We start from the raw sequence: 19,662 nt of genomic DNA on the forward strand, positions 1-19,662 counted from the left end.
TTTAATACAGAACAACTCAAGTTTAAACATTCTTAGCATAAAATGTATCCATAATATTATTTTATTTTAAGGTTATGGAGTTGATTCTTAATTAAAGGATTGCTAAATCCAATAGTACCCTCACTTCGAAGTGAGCAGCGTTCTGAGTGGCGCTCCATCCCCTTCAACCGTTCCGTTACCTGATTTTACTTTTCTGGGCGCTTCCTGGAATGCCACTCGAGGAGCGTGCTGATTAATTCTACATATAATTACGTACAGATGTTTGAGGACGTACCCAACAAACTTTAACCAGAGATTCCCGAGCTTACAGGGAGTAAAAATTTACCACATGTGAGTAAAACATCCACTTAAATAAATAAAATTATATTTTTTAAATATCACATGTCACTATTACGTGATTCATCTCGTCTGTACCGTGCTGCTGGAATGACTAGGGACGAATAACATGTGATCTGTTAGTTTTTAAGTCATAATATTTTTCCTCATTAAAATGATAATTTCTGCAAGCAAACAACATTGTTTTAAAATAAGTGTATGAAAGTAAGCAAGTTGGTACCTGCGAGCCTGCTCAGCCCTGTGGGCTCCAACACCAATCTCAGTCTCTCCGTCAGAAGTCTGGCCTGGGCGGCCGTTTGCCCCCACAAGGCGTGCCACGCACTGCTCTGCTCGTTGGAGCTCATGTCCGGTACACGCGACTGTAAGGCCTGGCGGATGTTGGCGCCCGTTACTCCAGACCGTTCCATGCCACCGCCAAAGGGAACTCGAACCATATCCATTCTGGAAATTTGTAAACAAATTATTATATACACGGTAGTGATATGAAAAATCAGGAATGAAGTGAAGATAACAATGAAAGTGCATAATTTACAATTTAACAGGTTCACTGTAAGCCTTAGAGAGTGAACTCTTGGAATACTCTGATATGTAAACTTAAATGCCCTGTCACCCATATTCAACACCCTATAACTTTAAAACTAGGGTAGGCGGTCAAAATCTTCAGAAGGAAAACAATTTTTTGATTCATTCAAGTGCCAAGGCCAGGATAAAAACAACATGTCGAGATAGTTGTCGGATGAACAATGAGCAATTAAAGTTATATAAATACACATATACGTATAAGGAATTCCAATCAATTTTTGTAATGAATGTTCACCTTCTAACGTAAAAACCATTATTTTTAATTTTTTTTACAAATGTCAATTTCCTAGTTAAAATTTTCAAAGTTGGCATTTTTCAAAGTCCGCCAAAATGACTGAAATCTGGCAGGGTACGCTTGACGTCATACGTGTCTCGGTTTTGTCAGTTAACAGTAGGGTCAATACTACTCGTGTCGGTATGAAATCAACAAATCTCAATTGAAATATTTAGCAAAATTTCAAAAAAATATGATTTTTTTTTAAATAATTTGTATAAAGCAATGGTAAACTATGTGAGAGTCTAGGCAGTACAACTTGGTATAGAATTGTCAGCATCCTTAGTGCACGCGGCCGGCCGGTTTTTAGCCACAGATTTTATCATGTAGAAATCTGATTGTCAGACAGAAAGGACTGACAATATCTTACTTGGTATGATAAGAAGTGTCCATTCCTCTCTCTACTCCCAGGGTCAAGACATTGTCCCCTTCCACCTCCACCCCCATTTCTCCGGTTGGGTCCTCTCCCTGGGGGTCCCCCTTGTCCTTGGCCTTCTCCTTACTATCCTTGTTTTTGTCTTTGCCAACCTTTTCAGGTTCAATCTGCTCTACGGGCTCCTCATCCACCTAATCGAAAACGAACACAAATTGTTTAAAATTAGCATATCGGCTCTTCCACATAGTATTACAAAGAAATTGTGGATTTATCAATTTATTGCAATGAATGGATCATAACCGTTTTTAACCACAGTTAGAATAGGGGTCAAGATATAGATATTAAGCTATATTGTAAAATAATGGCCACCAATTCATGTGTTTGTCCATTTCACCTCAATATCTTCCTCCGTGTCCATCTTAATGTCAGCTTCAGGATCCACTTCCTCTCCTTCCTCATCAGGATTATTGGGGACAGGTTGACTCTCAGCCTGTTCTTTGGTAGCTGCGTCTATGGCCTATAAACAACAATATTTAGAAACTTCAATAATTACATTTTTATAAATGCACTGTGAAGCATTAGCTGATATGTATTCTTTAAAAAATTTATTAAAAGTGTTACTAAATTAAGAGTTATTATGGGTGTACTGTAAGGTTTTCATATAAATAATAACCTGAATATCAGTTTCCTTGGCCTTTTTGATATGCTGGTAGACATCTGCTTCATCTTCCCCTTCCTCCTTTTCTCTCACACCATCTTCTTCTTCCTCATTCTCAGGCTCTGTCTTATTGTCCTGCATGTTTAGGGTTTTCATCTTCTTTTTGGCCGGTTCTTTCATTTCACCTGAAGGGAAGGGCACAATCAACACAATTTTCATTTATCCATAAGATACAAATGCACTAACGGTTCCATGATAACTCAACAATTCAACACAACTTTAAAACGTGAAATAAAGTCATAAATAAAAAAATATATATTTTAAAAAGTGAAATAATTTATTTAACCTAGTTCACTTTTCACTTTTCAAGACTTTATATAATTTTTTAAAGGTGTGTTGACTTATCATTTTGATGACTTATCCCGTCACCAAAACAAACTCCCCTAGCTTTTTTCATAGGAGGATATTGGAGGAATAAGTACTAGATACCGGTAGACAAGAAGTTTAAAATAGTTTACCTAATGCCCTGTCTTGTTCTGTGTTGCCAGGTTTGTTTCTCTTGTCGTTCTTCCTCTCCTTTTCTTTCATGTTCTTTTCTCTGGCGCTACTCTTGGGTTTGTCCTGCCTGTCTCCTTTGTGCCCCTTCTGGTTCTCACTGAGCTCTGACTGACCTGTGCCTTCTTTCTCATCACCATCTTGCTCTTGAGATTGTTCCTAAAATTAAACAAATATTGAAACAAAACGTAACGCCTCTATAATAAAATTATCTAATTATTATTACTACGCCTTTTTATACGCAATGTAAATAATATTATGTGAGAAATAATAAACATAACTGTGTTTGCAGTTTCTTTAATATAATCAGAATGAATTAGAAGTCACAACATTCTGAAAATACATTCCATTTAAAAGCCTGTAAGCTTACCTGAGGAACGTCCTGTTTATCAAGCTGTGGGTTGGTTTGCACCATGTCTTTGGACCCTTTCTCCATGGCTGAGCTCTCTACATCATCTTCAGCAGTTGGCTTATCATGTGAAGGCTTTGCATCTTCCTTCTCATCCTTCTTATCGTCACTATCCCCTTTCGTGTCCTCATTTTCTTCGTCTTCCTCATCACTGTTCTGGCCCAAAGCGTCTTCTGGTATTTGCGGGGTTTTCTCTGAAGTTTCTTCTTTGTCCTCTTCTGGTAATTCTTCTGTTGATGGATCGTTTTTGTCTTGCTCTGCTTCTCCATCATCATCTCCCTCATCATCTTCTTTATCCACATCCATTTCTTCCTGAGGATTGTCCTTCTGCAAAATTACAACAATTAATTAAACTAAATTATAAGCTACAATAAATGCAGTTACTTTTAAAAAACTTATGTTAAGTTTTAAACATCTACTCTTAAAGATTCTTCGAAACATTGGGTTTGATACTTAATGTATTTAAGCATAATTAACAGCTATAAAGCAGGGTACTCACCAAGAGTGTAGCACCGTGTAACGTAACTGATACTGTATCAATCTGCAAGTGGGTACGGCTCGTCCACGGTAACCGCGTATCCAGCTACGAGCTCCCGGATCCGCCTTTAGTGCTCGCAGTGTGATCGCAGTGAATCCGCCGTCGGCGGCTCGCTGCGATCACACTGCGCGCCACCCGCGAGCGGCTCGCAGTAGGCTCGCGCCTACGTACTCACTTGATACAGTATCAGTTACGTTACACGGCTAGATGAGTACCCTGCTTAAGAGCTATTATAAGGACAGCACTTGAAGGAACATTACCTTATCCGATGTCTCATCATCCTCATCACTAATATCTTCTCCTTCCTCCTCCTTCCCTCCAGTTTGCTCCTTGGCATCCTTCTTGCCTTCTTCATCCTTCTTTTCTTCTTCCTGTTCCGGGGGCATCTTTTTATCTTCCATCACGTCTATTTCAAATGGTTTATTTTCATCCTCTCCTTCCTACCATAGAAGGAATAAATAATATCTATGTTAAAAATATATACATTTAAAAATAAACTTTATTCGACATTTTCAGGGCAAGATGGTTTGTGGAAGGCCTCAGATTTTAAATTAAGGACGGGTTGTTTCAGAGAATTTGAACAATTCATCAAATTTCACAGTTAATTTTCAAGGACTTTGGAAGTTCTGCTCAAAGTGTATTATTATTTCAGTTCTGTGAAGCAACTGGCCCATGTTGATTTAATAACAGAAATTCAATAGGACTTTCACAGAATTTGAAAATTAACTTTGAAATTTGATGAATTGTTCAAATTTTCTGACACAACCTGTCCTTAATTTAATTAATTAATCTTAATATTTTAAAGCATAACCTATAATTAATATTTTTCAATATTTAATGACAAAATTTTATGAATCTTAACCCTTCAGTCTAATTTCAAACAAAACAACAACTCACATGGTCTTACAGAAATCCTTGTATTTCCCTTATTGTCATGGTGAGAAATATAATCTAAATGATATTAGAAAGAGAAAACGCAAAGCTATATATTTAAATCTATAAAAGTAAACAACAGAAGAATTAAAAAGTAAACCACTATAAAACAAAAGATTCCGAAGGCAATTTGAAAAAAAAATTTTACTTCATGAATATTTTATGAATTATTTTTACATTAAACGACAAAAAAGTGAGATGACAGATACGTTTATAAGTTTTACAGTTGTCCAATAAAATGTGTGTTTTTATATAATTTTAGTTACAAAAAACGTAAAGTGTGCCATTTTTATTATTAATTTTTATGTTTGCATTCATTATTTCAAAAAATATATGTTTATTTCTAATAATAATATTTGAGAGCGTATTTCATCACTTTTCAAAAACAGTTTTTAGTTCATCACCTTTCAAAAACATTTGGATTTAATGGTAAAGGAAATACTTCAGGCTTCTATCCAAATATGGCCAGAGGAGTTAAAAAAAGACTGTCAAAAACGAGCTCCACAGCAGTGGCGGCGTGAAGATATTTTACACAGAGATTATCTTTTTAATAAAAACCATTTTTTTACAAAAGACGCCTAGTACTTTTCTCGCTGGTGTTAATTATTTTTAGTTTTTTCAATAAAAAGAGTTTTAAAATTTAAAAGTTGCTGATCTCTATCGCTACAAAAAATAAAGAAAGATAAGTGAATCAAATGACCTTATCCTCATTTCCTTCATCGTCCAGGTTGAGGTCATCCGGCAGATCCATTGGTTCAGTTTCAGGAAGAGGTTTTTGCTTTCCGTGGTAGGGATCCACCTAAAATACAAATTAGAATCACCACAAATTAATTATCTTACTAAATTAAAGGAAACTGCTTACAGATTTACCGTATTACTAATTAGATTCTTACACGCCCGTTCAACGATGGTGTGATAAAGCCGGCCTCGAGCCCAGATTAACCAAACAAACGCCATGGTAATAAGTCACGTTTTTCACTGTTCTGACCTTACGCGCCGCGTAACATTTACACCACGTTTTTTAGTAAGGCTGAAAGATTTTTATTAAATAAATCATTCATACATTAGAACCGTGCACAAAGAATGGAAAACCGTAGAAAATAATGTTTGATAAAAAAAACTAAATTTATAAAACACGTCAATGTAAATGAAGTATTTTTTCTTGTAACTCAACTAAGATTGTCTCACAACTCTTCAAATAAAAACTCCTGGGTTAACAAAACACTTTGGACTCTTATTTATTGATAGATTACAATGAGCTTGGATGGCTTTATTAGTAGGCGGTAGGAATGATTCAGGGCCCTGACCTTGGGATCGCAATTGTATTTATCAATCCCTGCATTATCGACAGCTTTATTGTTACCAGTGCCATCTATGTGCAACCCCCTTAAGCTACTATCTAGGACAGTGATACTCAACCTTTTTCTTCTGCGGGCCACATTCATATGTTTGTAAAGCTACGCGGGCCGCAACACTATACTGGTCAGTGTTGCCAACGGTGTGAGCTTGATTCCCCCTTTTATTATTCGAAATCCATGGGAGGGGGGTTGTTAGAGAATTTCTGTAAAACATAATAATTCCCCACACAAAAATTCTAAATGAGTGCTCCCCACAAAATGTTTGAAATCCATGGGGGGGGGGGGGTTGTTACAGAACTTCGCTGAAAAAAAATTCCGCACAGCCAAAAACATCATATGTAATTCCCAACAACAATTTTTCGAAATCCATGGGGGGGGGGGTAGCTACGGAATTCCATTTTCGAAAATTTCCGGCCGCGAAAAATATTATATCATATTATATTATAGCCTTCGTTGGTAGTAACACTGGTAACCATTTAACTTTAGAACTGTCAAAATTTTATGTGTTGCCACGGGCAAAATTATTTGCGCGCATGTTTGTCTGTCAAATTTTTGTTTTTTAGAGATAGATCTAGCGTGTGCAGTTATGGTGTGCAGTAGCAACACTCTTATAGAATATTATATTATATAGATAGTATATTATACTTATACTATCCTCTTCGAGTTTCAACGTCTGTACGTCAAAGTCGCAATTAATCTCAAATTAACGTGATATAGAATGCCAGATTTTGTAAATCATGTTCCTGATATTAAATGTATGGAGGGCCGCACAAAATAGCTCGGCGGGCCGCAGGTTGAGTATGACTGATCTAGGATATCACACATGTCAATGTAAAACAAGTGTTTCATGTTTTTGGTGGTATGTTAAAAATGAACAGTGAAATTAATAATAAACACTCAGCTAATTAATTAGAGGTTTCTTTACCTGATCATCATCATACTCTGGCTCCTCCATCTCATTGATGTCCTTCTTAGTCTTGTCTTTATTCTGTTCTCCCTCCCCAGTTTCCTCCTCCTGTTCCCCGGCCTCCTTGGCGCCCACCTCCTTGTCCCCCAATGGTTTCCCGTCTCCTTTCTCTTCCTTGTCCTTCTGCTGCTTCTCATTTTCATCAGCATCATCTTCTTCATCGTCTGATCCCCAGATCTGCTGATCCAGCCTAAAATATTACTTGCATCAGCATGTGTTTTATTCACATCAGCTTTATTACCTTTCAAAATTATGAGCTACAATAAAATTTTATGTATCTGAAATAAGCTAGTGTGAATGTAAAGTAGACCCTGCATCCAAATAAACATTTTTCTAATTTTCTCTTATTTAATAAATCAAAACCAAAATTTCCTGTGAAAAAAGATTTGTAAGTCGGTACTTAAATACGCACCTACTGAACTATAAATTATATATTTCATGACACATTTTTTAAATTTCAAATAAGGAATTATACAAATTTGTCCAAAGAAACTTTTTTTACAATTTTTTTTTGGGCGGGTTATTTTTGGGTGGGTAGGTACAATAATATTAAAAAAAAAAGGCTAATAAGAAAGTCCAAATAAACACAACGATTTCACATTTGAAAAAAGAATCTTTACTGAACCAAGAAACGGCCACCAATCTTGTACCGGAAACGGAACATACAAACAAATTTCTTTGGATATACGATAATATAGTTAAAAAAAATATATTTTTATTATTTGCTTACTTATCTACTCCTGTTTCTGTTTCTCCCATTTGTTTATCAATGTCTTCATCATCTTCAGATTCTTCATCAGATCCTATAATAAAAAATTACATTTGAATATCAGAAGTAAATGTTTCAACAAAGAATGTATTTATTAAAACCTTGCGTCTATAATAGCTGGTTCCATGTGTATAAAATTATGGGCCTTACAGAATTTGGTTGGTTCAACCATTGAGTGTTAGCCTTATCGCATACAACGCACCTCCACACGGTTCAACTTTACATTCTACTCGGCCAGATTGATGACAACCGCTCAACCAAATTGAGTCGTCTTTAAGGCCCACCGTAATGATACACTGTTGGTAACTAACCTTCTTTTTTATCCATATCTTGTAGATGCGATTCAAAGTCATCTGTCATATTGACTCCCTTATCTTCTTCCTTGCAATCTTTGTCATCTTCTTTATTCTTCTCTTCTCCTGGTCTATGAGCATCATCTAACTGATCCTATAAAGAAATTGAAACCAAATATTTAGTAGAAATTCAATACTTTTAACAAGCTAACTAGTTTCAAACATTTGTTCCGATTTAGTGATATTTTGTTCAAATCTTGCTTACTTGATTTTCTATCCTCTCAGAAACATCCTTCTCTCCCTCTCCTTCCCCTAGTCCCATACCACCAGACTGTTTTCCTTGTCCCTCACCTTCCCCGGCCTCTTCGCCAAACTCAGGAATGCAGAACCTGTTAAAACATTTCATGATAATATAAATTATATTGCCTGTCAAGTTGCTAGGTTCAAAAAATCTTCAGCCTAAAAAAAATTCCTTATCTGTAATTACATTACAATTAACTAGCTGACGTGTACCCAGCGTTGCTGGGAGTTATTCTCAGGAGATGGACATATACCATCGCGGACTTTTCTGTAGGTCTTTTAAGATGTACAATTCCATAGTATATTATCAGCGTTAGCACTGTAAGAGCCCGAAAATATTTTATTTACGACTTGATTACAAAACATCGACTTTTTTCTACTTTCTATAAATATAATATGCATGTATTATATATGAACCTTCCAGAAGAAATTCTCTAAGTGATAGTGAAAACCCTATCAAAATCCGTTGCGTAGCTTAAAAGAACTAAGCGCACAAACAGACAGACGAGGATAGCGACATTATTTTTTACACTGTTCTGACCTTACGCGCCGCGTAACATTTACACCACGTTTTTTAGTAAGGCTGAAAGATTTTTATTAAATAAATAGACTCATACATTAGAACCGTGCACAAAGAGTGGAAAACCATAGAAAATAATATTTAAAAAAAACTAAATTTATAAAACACGTCAATGTAAATGAAGTATTTTTTCTTGTAACTCCAGAAAACCCTATGAAAATCCGTTGCGTAGTTTGGAAGAACTAAACGCACAAACAGACAGATGAGGATAGCGACATTATTTTTTACTATTTAGAGATTGGTAATGTTCTCTTTGTTTTGTTTAATTCTCTTTTCGTCTTAACCGCTTCATTCAGTTTACTTCACGTGGTACCTGTATCTTTACTTTTCACTACACTGCTACTAGCTAAATGCACAATACTGCTGGCATGGGTGGAACCACAGTGTCCTCCCAAGAGTCTCAAAGAGGATACTGTATTTTTACTTATGATAGTAGACTAACACTTTATCTAAAACATGCCAACACCTCAGTACAGGTTCTCCTAGTATGGTGTTCACAAAATACTAATACTAACCTTTTACATATAGTTACCGATTCTTAACATTTTTTTATTACTGGAACTTAGTATCTATGTAAACTGTTATCATCTGTAAAATGTATGTATAAGAATAGAAATAAATAAATATTAATAAAGTGAAAAAAGAAACTCGCCCTTTAGTTGTAAGGTCGTGGAATATATTCAACAGTACAGAGAGCATCTTGCAAGAGACCCTGTGCATGGCCACCTGTTGGGTGATGAAGTACTGCGCCAGGAGAGTTATCTGCTCCAAGAGTGGCACGCATCTGCTGAGTTGCTTTTTACACTCAGCCACGTTCTTAACATCACTGCTGTCTATTCTGAGATGCAGTTCAGACATGATCTTGTCCAGCTTATTGATCAGCTTTGGTATGTTCAATTCGGCAATATCGGTCCTTATGTTCTCTTGGAGTTCTTTCTTTAAGTGACCGTCTTGGATTATTTGATCACTCTCTTCATCCTCTTCTGTGGGTTCTTGTTTAACCGCTTCCTTCTCATCATCCACAGTACTCTTTTCGGCTTCATCTTTAGTATTGTCTTTCAAGTATTTTTTATACATTTCCTGGATGGCGTAAAGTATGAAACTCACACAGCCTTCGACACGAATGCTGAAGGATTCTAATGAAGTTTCTTGCACCGTTTCTACTTCCTCGAATTCAGAAATGACACCATTTTCTTGAGCACGTGGTTTAAGATTGATAAGTTGTTTGGATAAATATTTTTCTAAATCCACTAGACAATTAGACAGTGGGTTTTGTATGTTTTCCTGGTTGTCGGTATCCATTTTGAATGAATTTATCAAAATTGACAATTTATTGGACAAATCTTCCAATTGTCCTGAAGCCTCATCCATAACCATGATGTGGGGTTGGCAAAGGATGTTATTATTGACAAGTTTTTCTGTTTTCTTGTAAGTATAAACAGACGGAAGTGAAGGAGTCAATTTGTTCAAGTTATTTTTTTGTTTATTGGAAACAGTCAGCATTTGTTTGACTTTTTCAGTAACATCAAGCCATGCTGGATCGTATTTGAAGCATTTTCCTAATGCAGAATCGCAGATTGCATTATCAAAAGCAATCGCTTCACTAGCATCATCAACACCACTGGCATTTCGTTTAGGGTAAGACTTAAGCAATAGTTCAAACTGTTCCATTGTCATTATGAAAAATGAATAGACTTCCTTCAATGTGGTTAACCGAGAATATAGCACCGATTGATTTGGTTGTTGGATCTCGGACTCAGACTCACAGAGAGTTGTGATTTGATGGACCTGGTTTCTGAGAAGACATAAATGCCTGCCGTTCTTGGCGATTCTCAATTTCTGATCTTGCACCATTAGCTGAAATAAGGACAAATCATTACATTTGTTAGTTTATTTTTCTGAAAATATAATCTTATAAGCGGCGATTTAAAATATACACGTAATATTATGTATTAGATAATGTTAGGTTAATCTTAAATGGGATCTCAAATCTCAATTTGGGAGGCGGGTTTGGGTACCACCGCCCTGGGAACCATTTATTGGATAACCAATACCTCTGCAATAGGTCACCCCAAGTGGTTCGCTACGTTGGTGATTTAGCAAGGGTGCTGGGGTTCATCGGGTTCTCGGGGTGAGGCGTGTTCAGGATATGCCTGCCTGCCAGCTGCATGACGTGTCAGATCGTGAGAGGCTGGTTTGGGGAAACCCTTTGACCTCTCTAACTGGTGATCATTGCGCAGCAGTGGGAGGGATATATTCATATGTGTGTCACTCCTGGACACACTGATCCTAGATTCCTACCCACCCCTCATACTCTTTTCCTTCCCAGAACTTCCTCTCCTTAAAAAGACCCTCCACACAGCATCCCCAAAGATGATATAGGCCCTGAGGGAAATTATTTTCCTCAGAGCCTCCTGCGTGGGGGTTAATGTAAAAAAAACTACAAGGAACAAGGTTTTCTGTATTATACTAGTTACAGTGAGAGGTCGCACGTGACATCATCGTTCTAGTATCTTCTGTCTTTTTCGTTCTCATACAGCACGTGTGAGAGGGAAGAGTATCATCGTCAATGACGTACGTTTAAGCTCTCTCTGGGACTATTACAGAGATTTTCATTTAAAGTTGTTATCATGTTTTCATTAGGTTGAATTGGTGAAAATATATAAGTAAAATATTCATAGTAATTGAAAACATTAATAATAGAAATAGTGATAGTGAACTGCTTAGACAGGTTGGAACAAGCCAATAAAAAGGGGAATAATGACTAATATCAGTTGGAAGTAGAATTAAAAATAGTAGTTGTGTTCTTACCATGAGATGAATGGCGAAGCCCTTGCACCTCTCGATGTTCTGTGGCCCCAACTCAGCGGAGGGGGCAGTAAGAGCCCCCGAGAGTGCCCCCATGCGCGAGATGCAGCGCTGATAGTACGCCTCGCAGCCCTCCCACATGGACAGCAGCACACTGTCGCACCGCCTGGAAAATTCATTCATACATAAATTGTCGGAAAATACATTTGTTTGTTTATGGTTCAATAATCAATGCAATACGGTAAATCGAAACCCACAAAAAGTACAAACTTACTCCAAAAAAATGCATGTATACAAAATAACAAATAATTATGAAAATTCAATTATTCTCTTTTAGGAGACAGCAATACTTATTAAATGAAACAAACACTTTGTTATTAACCACAACTTTATTAAAATTTATTAACCAACAGGTGTCGCTTGGCTTAAGCTTCATCAGAGTAATAATTTAAAGTTAAATTGCTACCCATTTCATTTTTCTTTTAAACATTCAATAATATTATTATTCAATTTATAAAAAACAGTTTATTTATAAACGTTACTCTGATGAAGCTCAAGCCAAGCGAAACCGGTTGGTGTATAAATTTTAATAAATTTGTGGTTAAAAACAATGGGTTTCTTTAATTTAATAAGCTTTTAATTATTGCCGTATCATTTATGTAGGTGTTTTCCGCGTATAATAATAGGTACGTCAAACCGTTAAGCAATAGCTTAGGAAAACAAAAAAAATGAAGAGCTTGATAATTGTTACATTTAATTACTTTATTACTGAAATATATTTTTCATAATAACATAGTCAATTTAAAATAATACTTTATAGGATAAATGAGATTTTGTTTTTTTTTAAGATATCCGCCCCGGGTTACGAATAACATGAAAATATTTTAAAAACATTTACTACCATCATACATTATAAGCAGAAAATGTTGCTTGTGCAACAACGGAGCACTTAGCCAGCAGACGAATTGAAGCCATGACACCTGGGCGGAAACCCGACGCATTTATCAACTCCACCACTGACAAATCTCTATATCACTAAGGTTAGTTCATATTCAATTTCTAAACACAATATAGATTTATAAGTAAAGTAAAAAATAAGAACACAAACAAATACATACATAAACAAAATAAAGACACATTAAAACTACACAAATACAATAACACATAATAATAGAAGAATGCATTTTTAAATAAATATTATATTATATTTAATACATATATGCAAAGTTCATTCCTGCAAGCATTAAAATGAACATTTAAAATATACTCAACATAATAATACATAACTGTATATATTTTAATTTAACTTGAAATTTGCATTACCTATATGCATTCTTGTGCAACTCATCGAGGCTTCTAAAACAAAAACAATAATTATAAATGATTTCTCTTTATGATGCACTTATTAAATAATTTTACATTTGAAATGATTGACAAATGGACATTCAGCTGCACAGAATGAGTGAAATCAAAAGACAAAGCAGGTAAAACATCCAAAGCGTGCTTCACTTAAGCTGCAAAACAAAGGCTTATTCAGTTGTCACTCACTTGTTCTTCAGGTAGGTAAAGGAAGCCTTCAGATCAACAGGTGGAGTGACAAAGTTAACAATGGCTCCCTCCTTAGCTTGACTTTCCACTAGACCTGTTTTATAGGACACTCCCATAGTTGTCAGGGCCTTGAACAGATCGGCCAAGGCCTTTTTCTTCTGCTGCAGGAATCCCTTTGCTTGGGTCTTTTGTTTTGGTTTGGGGATGTTTGGAGATACCTGGAATAATTTTACAATTATTATTAGTCTAATGAGTCGGAAAATTTGTCATGCGGCAGATAAATGTGATCATATGCAGTACACAGACAACCCAGATAAACATAAGTTTTATCGATTGAGCAGTTTTACTTAAAAAAAGCAACATAGCTGTCAGAAAGGATATAAGAAGCCTAAATTATCTGAGTACGTAAGTAATACCTCCAATCCTTTCAGATGTTTTGACGTATCGATGACTTCGGTTACAAATCCGTCCAGGCTCTGGATCAAGCCAGGATAGGTGGACAAGAGAACTGTCTCCTTGCACAGCTTCATGGCTTTGGTCAGCAGCGATAGCATCTGTGGCAGCAGCACCGCCTTGGTGATGGGGATATCGGGCTTGCCCTCAGTGTCCAAGTCCACAAAGTATTTCTGAAAATTAAGATATACATATACGATATGTAGGTCAGTAAAGGGTTTCTGAAATTGAGGAATGTACATAGATAAGTATTTCTGGAATAATTAAGTACGTATTTCTGTTCTTTGGCATGGGTATGACTTCAAAAATTTATCAACACTTTACATAAACTTTAAATTTTGAAAATACTAATCTGATTTCTTTTATTTCCAAACTTTTGATTTCCAATATCTTGAAAATGCAGGTGGTGACTTTTGGCTGAATGCCTTCGGAAAGCGAAAGAGATGCCACTCAAAAATAAATTTACAAAGCAAAACTTTAAAACACTAATAAGATTTGTTTTGTTATATGAAAGAATTTTTAAAAAATATGAGGATAAAATCGGATAAGATCTGGAATAATTATTATTACAATACAAATTGTGTTTGAAATTTTGTGTTTTAACACGGAAAAAGTAATCCCGCAGGCAAGGAAGAGATTTTCGTAGAAAATTTATTGGATAGAAAGGGTGGAAAAAGTCACCTTGGCTATCCTAATGGAAGTGATGTAGTGTTGGGGATCCACCATGTAGTGGTAGAGGGGGGTGGAGGACACCCTCTTGGGGCGGTCCCACACGCCCACACTCTCTGTGCCCTGCTCCCACGTCTTGTCCACTGCCAGAAAACCGTAGGCGCTACTTTTTAGGATAGTCTGAAATTTAAAAATGTGAGCACAAAATTACAAAATGAAGAGTTTACAAGCAAGAGAAATATTATTAAATTATCAAGCCCAAAAATTAATAACGGTTTGAACTGAATTACAGATTTCACCGTGACAACAATGATGATATTTTTAGAGATTATCCTTGACTAGAAAATATGCTGGATGTCTTTCTACCCCCAATAAGGTGAACGATTTTTAAAATTAAAATGCTTATAAAATTACATTTATTATTAAACATGTCAAACTAACCTCAAAATCTTTGACATGCTTATGCAAAGTCCTGTGAGCTTTATCCACCAAGTCCTTGACCGCCCAATAACTGAGATCTCTTTCCCAAGAGCAAATTTTGACAAAATCTCGCAGCTTCTTCTCTATCGGGGTGCGCTTGTCCTTTATGGACTGGTTGATTTGTGGTAGAAACTGGGAATAGTATTTGTGCAAGTTCCAAAGGATGCACATTACTTGATCTGAAATAGAGAACATCAATAAAATGATTTTTTGTACAGATTCATTAACCTTTCACAGTTACTAAAAATTTTATTATGTTTTTTACCTCTTCTCTCTGAAGGATCCAAGTGTATAGTGTGGCAATGAAATGTGAACAATATATCCAAACGCTTCTTAAACTCAGCCAGGGAAGATCTTTCAATGAAATGTTGCATGGCCGTAACAAATTCATTAACAGTCATGATGCTCTTGTCCTGGACTTCAAATTCATTAGTGGACTCTACGAAGGGTGCGGCACCGCTGACGGGGTCATTTTTCATTGGCTTTTCGCAGATGAAGCAGTCAACCAGTGTGTAGACGTGGAACCACCATTTGTTAGCTTCAGATTCAACCCTGTAAATAGATTACAATTCAAATTAATATAAAGGATGTGATACTAATTTAGGCACAAGCAGACCACGACTTCCGTACATTTGATTTTTGAATAAACTGCTATTTTGTGCAAATTTTGTTTAGTATAGCTGAGCCCAGTGTATGGCCGTCACAAGTAATCGACCGAAGTGTTTATAAGTGTAATGTTTTGGATGTGAATTTTCACTTAGTTTTGTGTATCAGCGTAAACTGCAGGCAAGATTTGAGTAGCGATGAGGGCAACTTTAAATGATTAACAGAGATTTCGATGTAGAACCATACAAAGGTATAAGATGACAAGAGGAAGATTTTAATTTATTGTTATGGTGTTAATAGTAGGGAGATTGGTTGGCGACTAATTCGCCGTCGCAATTTTTTATTGCTTGTGCTTGTCACATGTTGTTGCAATTGTTGTAGTGATTGCGATTTAAACTTGCCTCATATTTGTGTGAGAATTCATTAAGATGAGATGGGGCATAAATAGTTAGAAAATTAGGAAAATGTTGAAGTTATTTTGTTAAAACTTGCCGATCAAACGCCCTGTTCAGCGAGTCCTTCCAGTTGGAAAGCTCCAGTTTCCTCCAGGTGACGATGTGGTGCGCCACGATGATGGCGACGTCTATCATGTTGTTTCCCTTGTGGGCGTTCTTGTTCCACTCCTCGATCTTGTCTCGCAGCAGCTCCAGGCCTGTGAGGAACCGGGCCACCGGACTGGTGAGGGAGAAATCCAGGATGCGGTTTGCTACTGTCATGATCTGGAAAATATATTATATATGGACAATTGGATCTGCTATGACATCTTCAACCTATAAAGCTTGAAGGTTTCAAGAGACATGCAAATAATGTCTCTTGATTCATGACATTCTGGTTAACTTTTATGTTGAAATAACACATTACAGGATTTTTGTAACTGTGCAAAATCACCCCAAGGGTATAATAAAGGGACGCAGTCTATTATGTATCTATATAAATAAAAATGTTCATTTGTTCAAAATCTTAAATCTCAGAAAGATCTTCACTGATTGCTTTGAAATTTTGACACAACGTTGCATTTGAACAGGCGTGTGCTTTTATATACCTATATTATATAGATGACACCTGTGACAGGTAAAACCAAGCTTTTTTTTTAAAAAACAGCGCCATCTGTTGGACGTAACAGCAACATGCGCTATTGTTTCTCTGCCTGCACAGACAGACTGAGCCACAGCAACACACAGCGGGGTACTAAAAATAGTATTCTCCGATTAAAAACACCGATTCATCTAATAACAAAACGTATCTTTAAAATTCAAGTAATCTTACGTCTTTCAATGTTGGGTAATCTGGCCATTGCTTCAGTAATTCCTCAGTAGCCTTGATAACAGTGCGAATAGTTGGCAGACATTTGCGTGTCTCTGCCACCCAGGAACTGTGGTAGAAACTTGGTTTCACATCTGGAGCTCCTTGTTTTTTGAGCTCTGGAAAAACAATTTGAAAAAGAATATATATTATAAGAGTAAAAATGTTTAAAAAAAAGAATAACTAAATGGTGTGATCGAAAAAAAGTAGTATTTTGAGGTGCTCAAGTGATGTAGATTAACCAGTTTCCCGCTTGTACCACTAGTTTCCAAACACCGTGTAAAGATGAACCAAAAGATAAGGAAATGTTAAATGAAAATTTTGATGTTAACGTAACTCATCTTATTTGTCATTACACAAAATTTAAAATCTTTAAATCTTGTAAAGTTGTGAATATAGTCAATCCTTTCTTTAACCTTTTGAACGCGTTAATTTGCTCCGTTTTATCTATACCCGTACGCGGTACATATTTTCAAATACCTATGCACGCAATTAAATGTCAAATTATAGCATTCTGGTGTGATTTATTAGACTATATAGACAGAACAGATTATTCTCCACAATATGAAAACAAATCCTCGTGTGTCAACACTCTTAAGATGTTTATAAAAACAAAAACATTAAATTTCATACAAAGATGTACCGTATCTTTTGAATGTGTTCCCGCCATTCACTCGGCGTGTGTGTACTTAGGCCACTGCGTTGATAGACACAAGTGGGACACCATGATCACTTATCATTTTTAGTTATGAAAAGTTGTGAATGACATACTAGTACTAACGCCATCCGTTGACAAAAATGTAAACTAAAGGACTAAAAGGCGCGAAGAGGCGCACTTGATTATCGATCTTTTTTTATGAAATACAATTTTATTTTTGAGAAATTCTTGTAGATGTCAGCATCGTGATAGTTCTACGAATGTCCAAGTGAGCAAGAAATACATTTATGACGAAAGAGCGCTGGAATATCGGCCGTCAAAGTTTCCGTATCAACTGTTGATACAGCCGTGTGTGAGAATAAACTTTTTGCCGTAACAACAGTTGATACGGCCGCGTGCAAAGAGTTAAATAAGATCAATTAATTGCAAATAAAGTAAAACATACCTAAATAATCTTCTCCGTTTACTGACCCCCTTGCGTGAGCTACCAAGATCAAAAGACTTGGCAAAAGTTTTCCATCAATTTCTTCACCGAGGCCTCTGGAAATCGGATCCAAGATGCCCTCAAACGTGGTGAATCTCTCCAGCAAAGGAGACAGATAGTCGCAGTCCAGATTGTAACTGGCCGGCACTGATAGCCATTCACTTATAGTATAGGATGTCACCAAGTCGGAATGTAGAGTGGCTATTTGAACTATGTCCTCAAATGTTACAAATTCATTGCTGTCTTTGGCTGGTTTTACATTGACTGGCTTGATCTTCCTCTGTTCCAGGAGATCGGCCTTGAAGTCTCCAAAGTCCATGTCAGAATATGACGGGAACATCTCAACGAGTTCATCCTCTATTTGCTCCTCTTCGGTCTTATCATCACATCTTGTTCTTAAACACAAAGCATTCCATTAGTTTATTGTAAGTAACCTGGCAAACACAAATTAATTAAATAATCCCAAACGTGCAGCACGAATAATTTTATTTTTGCACAAAGAATAAAAATGTTGATTCTGACACTTACTTATTGATATACATTAAATCTTCCTCCTGTTTCTTCTTATCTATTTCCTTTTGCTGCTTCTGCCAAGTGACTACTACTTCATCTAATATCATACAGAATGTGTGCCACATGTCTTTCTCCAGATACCCTCTGGTCACACATCCGGAGTGCAATTCTTGCAAGCTCACCTTCAACATCCTGGAATAATTTAAAAGAAAGTATGTATTAGTTAATGCACAGTTTGATTGCATTAACCATTTATGCATGACACTGTACCCCTTCAGTGCGTGCCGATATACAGACTGAGACATAGAAAAGTCTTGCATTAACTACCGGTACGAAACTTGGAGAACACGTGTCCCTGTCACCTGCTCAATCGACATTGGAAATAACTTGTTTATTTAGCATCTTTTGACCAAACATACAAATCGTCTTAATAAAGAACATCATTATGTACTTATTTTTCCATGGATTATTGACACTTCTCATGAAACTATGAAAAAACAATAATTGCACCTAAAGAGTGAAGGGGGGGGGGGCTTATTGCTTAGTGGAGCGTAAGTGGTTTTAACACACTTCGGCCGGGAAAGGTAATTCTACCCGTTCGGTCGATTGGTGCTTAACGCAGGGAAGGGTAGTTCTACCTTTTGCGCCGGCCTCATTTCAGTGGCAGAAAAGACGGAATTATTCAATGTTTTTATATGAATATTATATGCCAATCTCTTTGTAAAGGTCCCAACTAGATATTTTTTATTATTTTAATATAGATCATATGGGTTACATTAATACATACATATTTTGCAAAATAAAATATTAAGGTTCATAATTGGTCATGTATACCTTATCAGAAAAGAGGAGCTCCTGTGCCTGATAAGGGAGCCACGATTCTTACTTAGATTCAATGTTATAATATTATGTTATGTGTAAAATATATAATAAAATATATGTACATAATCATTGAATCGTAATGCAAGTCTTCTTTTTATATTTATCTTCGTGGCTTTCGTTTACATTGGTATTTCAACAAAAGGATATTATATTATGTATTTAGATAACATATTTTGTTATTGTAATAACTCAATTCCTGGAATGAGGGTTTTTATGACCGTGAAACTCAATTCGAATCTCTATCTCTGTTCTGCCCCACTCAATTCTTATGTACTAGCGACCAGAGATGTCGGGCGTATTTAAAGAAAGCAGATATGGGCAAATACCAATA

The 19,662-nt window shown here is 36.3% G+C and overlaps 1 protein-coding gene across 2 annotated transcripts in view; it reads right to left on the reverse strand.

The window, feature by feature from the left end:
• The window catches only part of LOC149418758 (midasin), a 49,189-nt gene that overhangs the window by 7,746 nt on the left and 21,781 nt on the right, over positions 1-19,662 (reverse strand). Inside the window, exons 17-40 of one of the 2 annotated variants that reach the window (XM_089638987.1) lie at positions 18,465-18,641; positions 17,898-18,331; positions 16,759-16,913; positions 15,985-16,211; positions 15,152-15,438; positions 14,848-15,065; positions 14,419-14,586; positions 13,701-13,910; positions 13,285-13,502; positions 13,060-13,092; positions 11,740-11,902; positions 9,581-10,785; positions 8,314-8,437; positions 8,067-8,202; positions 7,717-7,789; positions 6,945-7,176; positions 5,362-5,460; positions 3,989-4,168; positions 3,152-3,517; positions 2,745-2,940; positions 2,242-2,411; positions 1,963-2,085; positions 1,563-1,759; positions 557-777 (exon numbers count right to left, since the gene is read on the reverse strand). In XM_089638987.1, coding sequence (XP_089495113.1) covers positions 557-777; positions 1,563-1,759; positions 1,963-2,085; positions 2,242-2,411; positions 2,745-2,940; positions 3,152-3,517; positions 3,989-4,168; positions 5,362-5,460; positions 6,945-7,176; positions 7,717-7,789; positions 8,067-8,202; positions 8,314-8,437; positions 9,581-10,785; positions 11,740-11,902; positions 13,060-13,092; positions 13,285-13,502; positions 13,701-13,910; positions 14,419-14,586; positions 14,848-15,065; positions 15,152-15,438; positions 15,985-16,211; positions 16,759-16,913; positions 17,898-18,331; positions 18,465-18,641 — 5,612 coding nt within the window. The remainder of the gene's footprint in view (positions 1-556; positions 778-1,562; positions 1,760-1,962; positions 2,086-2,241; positions 2,412-2,744; positions 2,941-3,151; positions 3,518-3,988; positions 4,169-5,361; positions 5,461-6,944; positions 7,177-7,716; positions 7,790-8,066; positions 8,203-8,313; positions 8,438-9,580; positions 10,786-11,739; positions 11,903-13,059; positions 13,093-13,284; positions 13,503-13,700; positions 13,911-14,418; positions 14,587-14,847; positions 15,066-15,151; positions 15,439-15,984; positions 16,212-16,758; positions 16,914-17,897; positions 18,332-18,464; positions 18,642-19,662) is intronic. The other variant, XM_089638988.1, reaches the window with a different exon arrangement.

Source organism: Hesperophylax consimilis, chromosome 13 (genome assembly GCF_061612785.1).
Source record: "Hesperophylax consimilis isolate HC1 chromosome 13, BYU_Hcon_1.0, whole genome shotgun sequence".
NCBI lineage: Eukaryota > Metazoa > Arthropoda > Insecta > Trichoptera > Limnephilidae > Hesperophylax > Hesperophylax consimilis.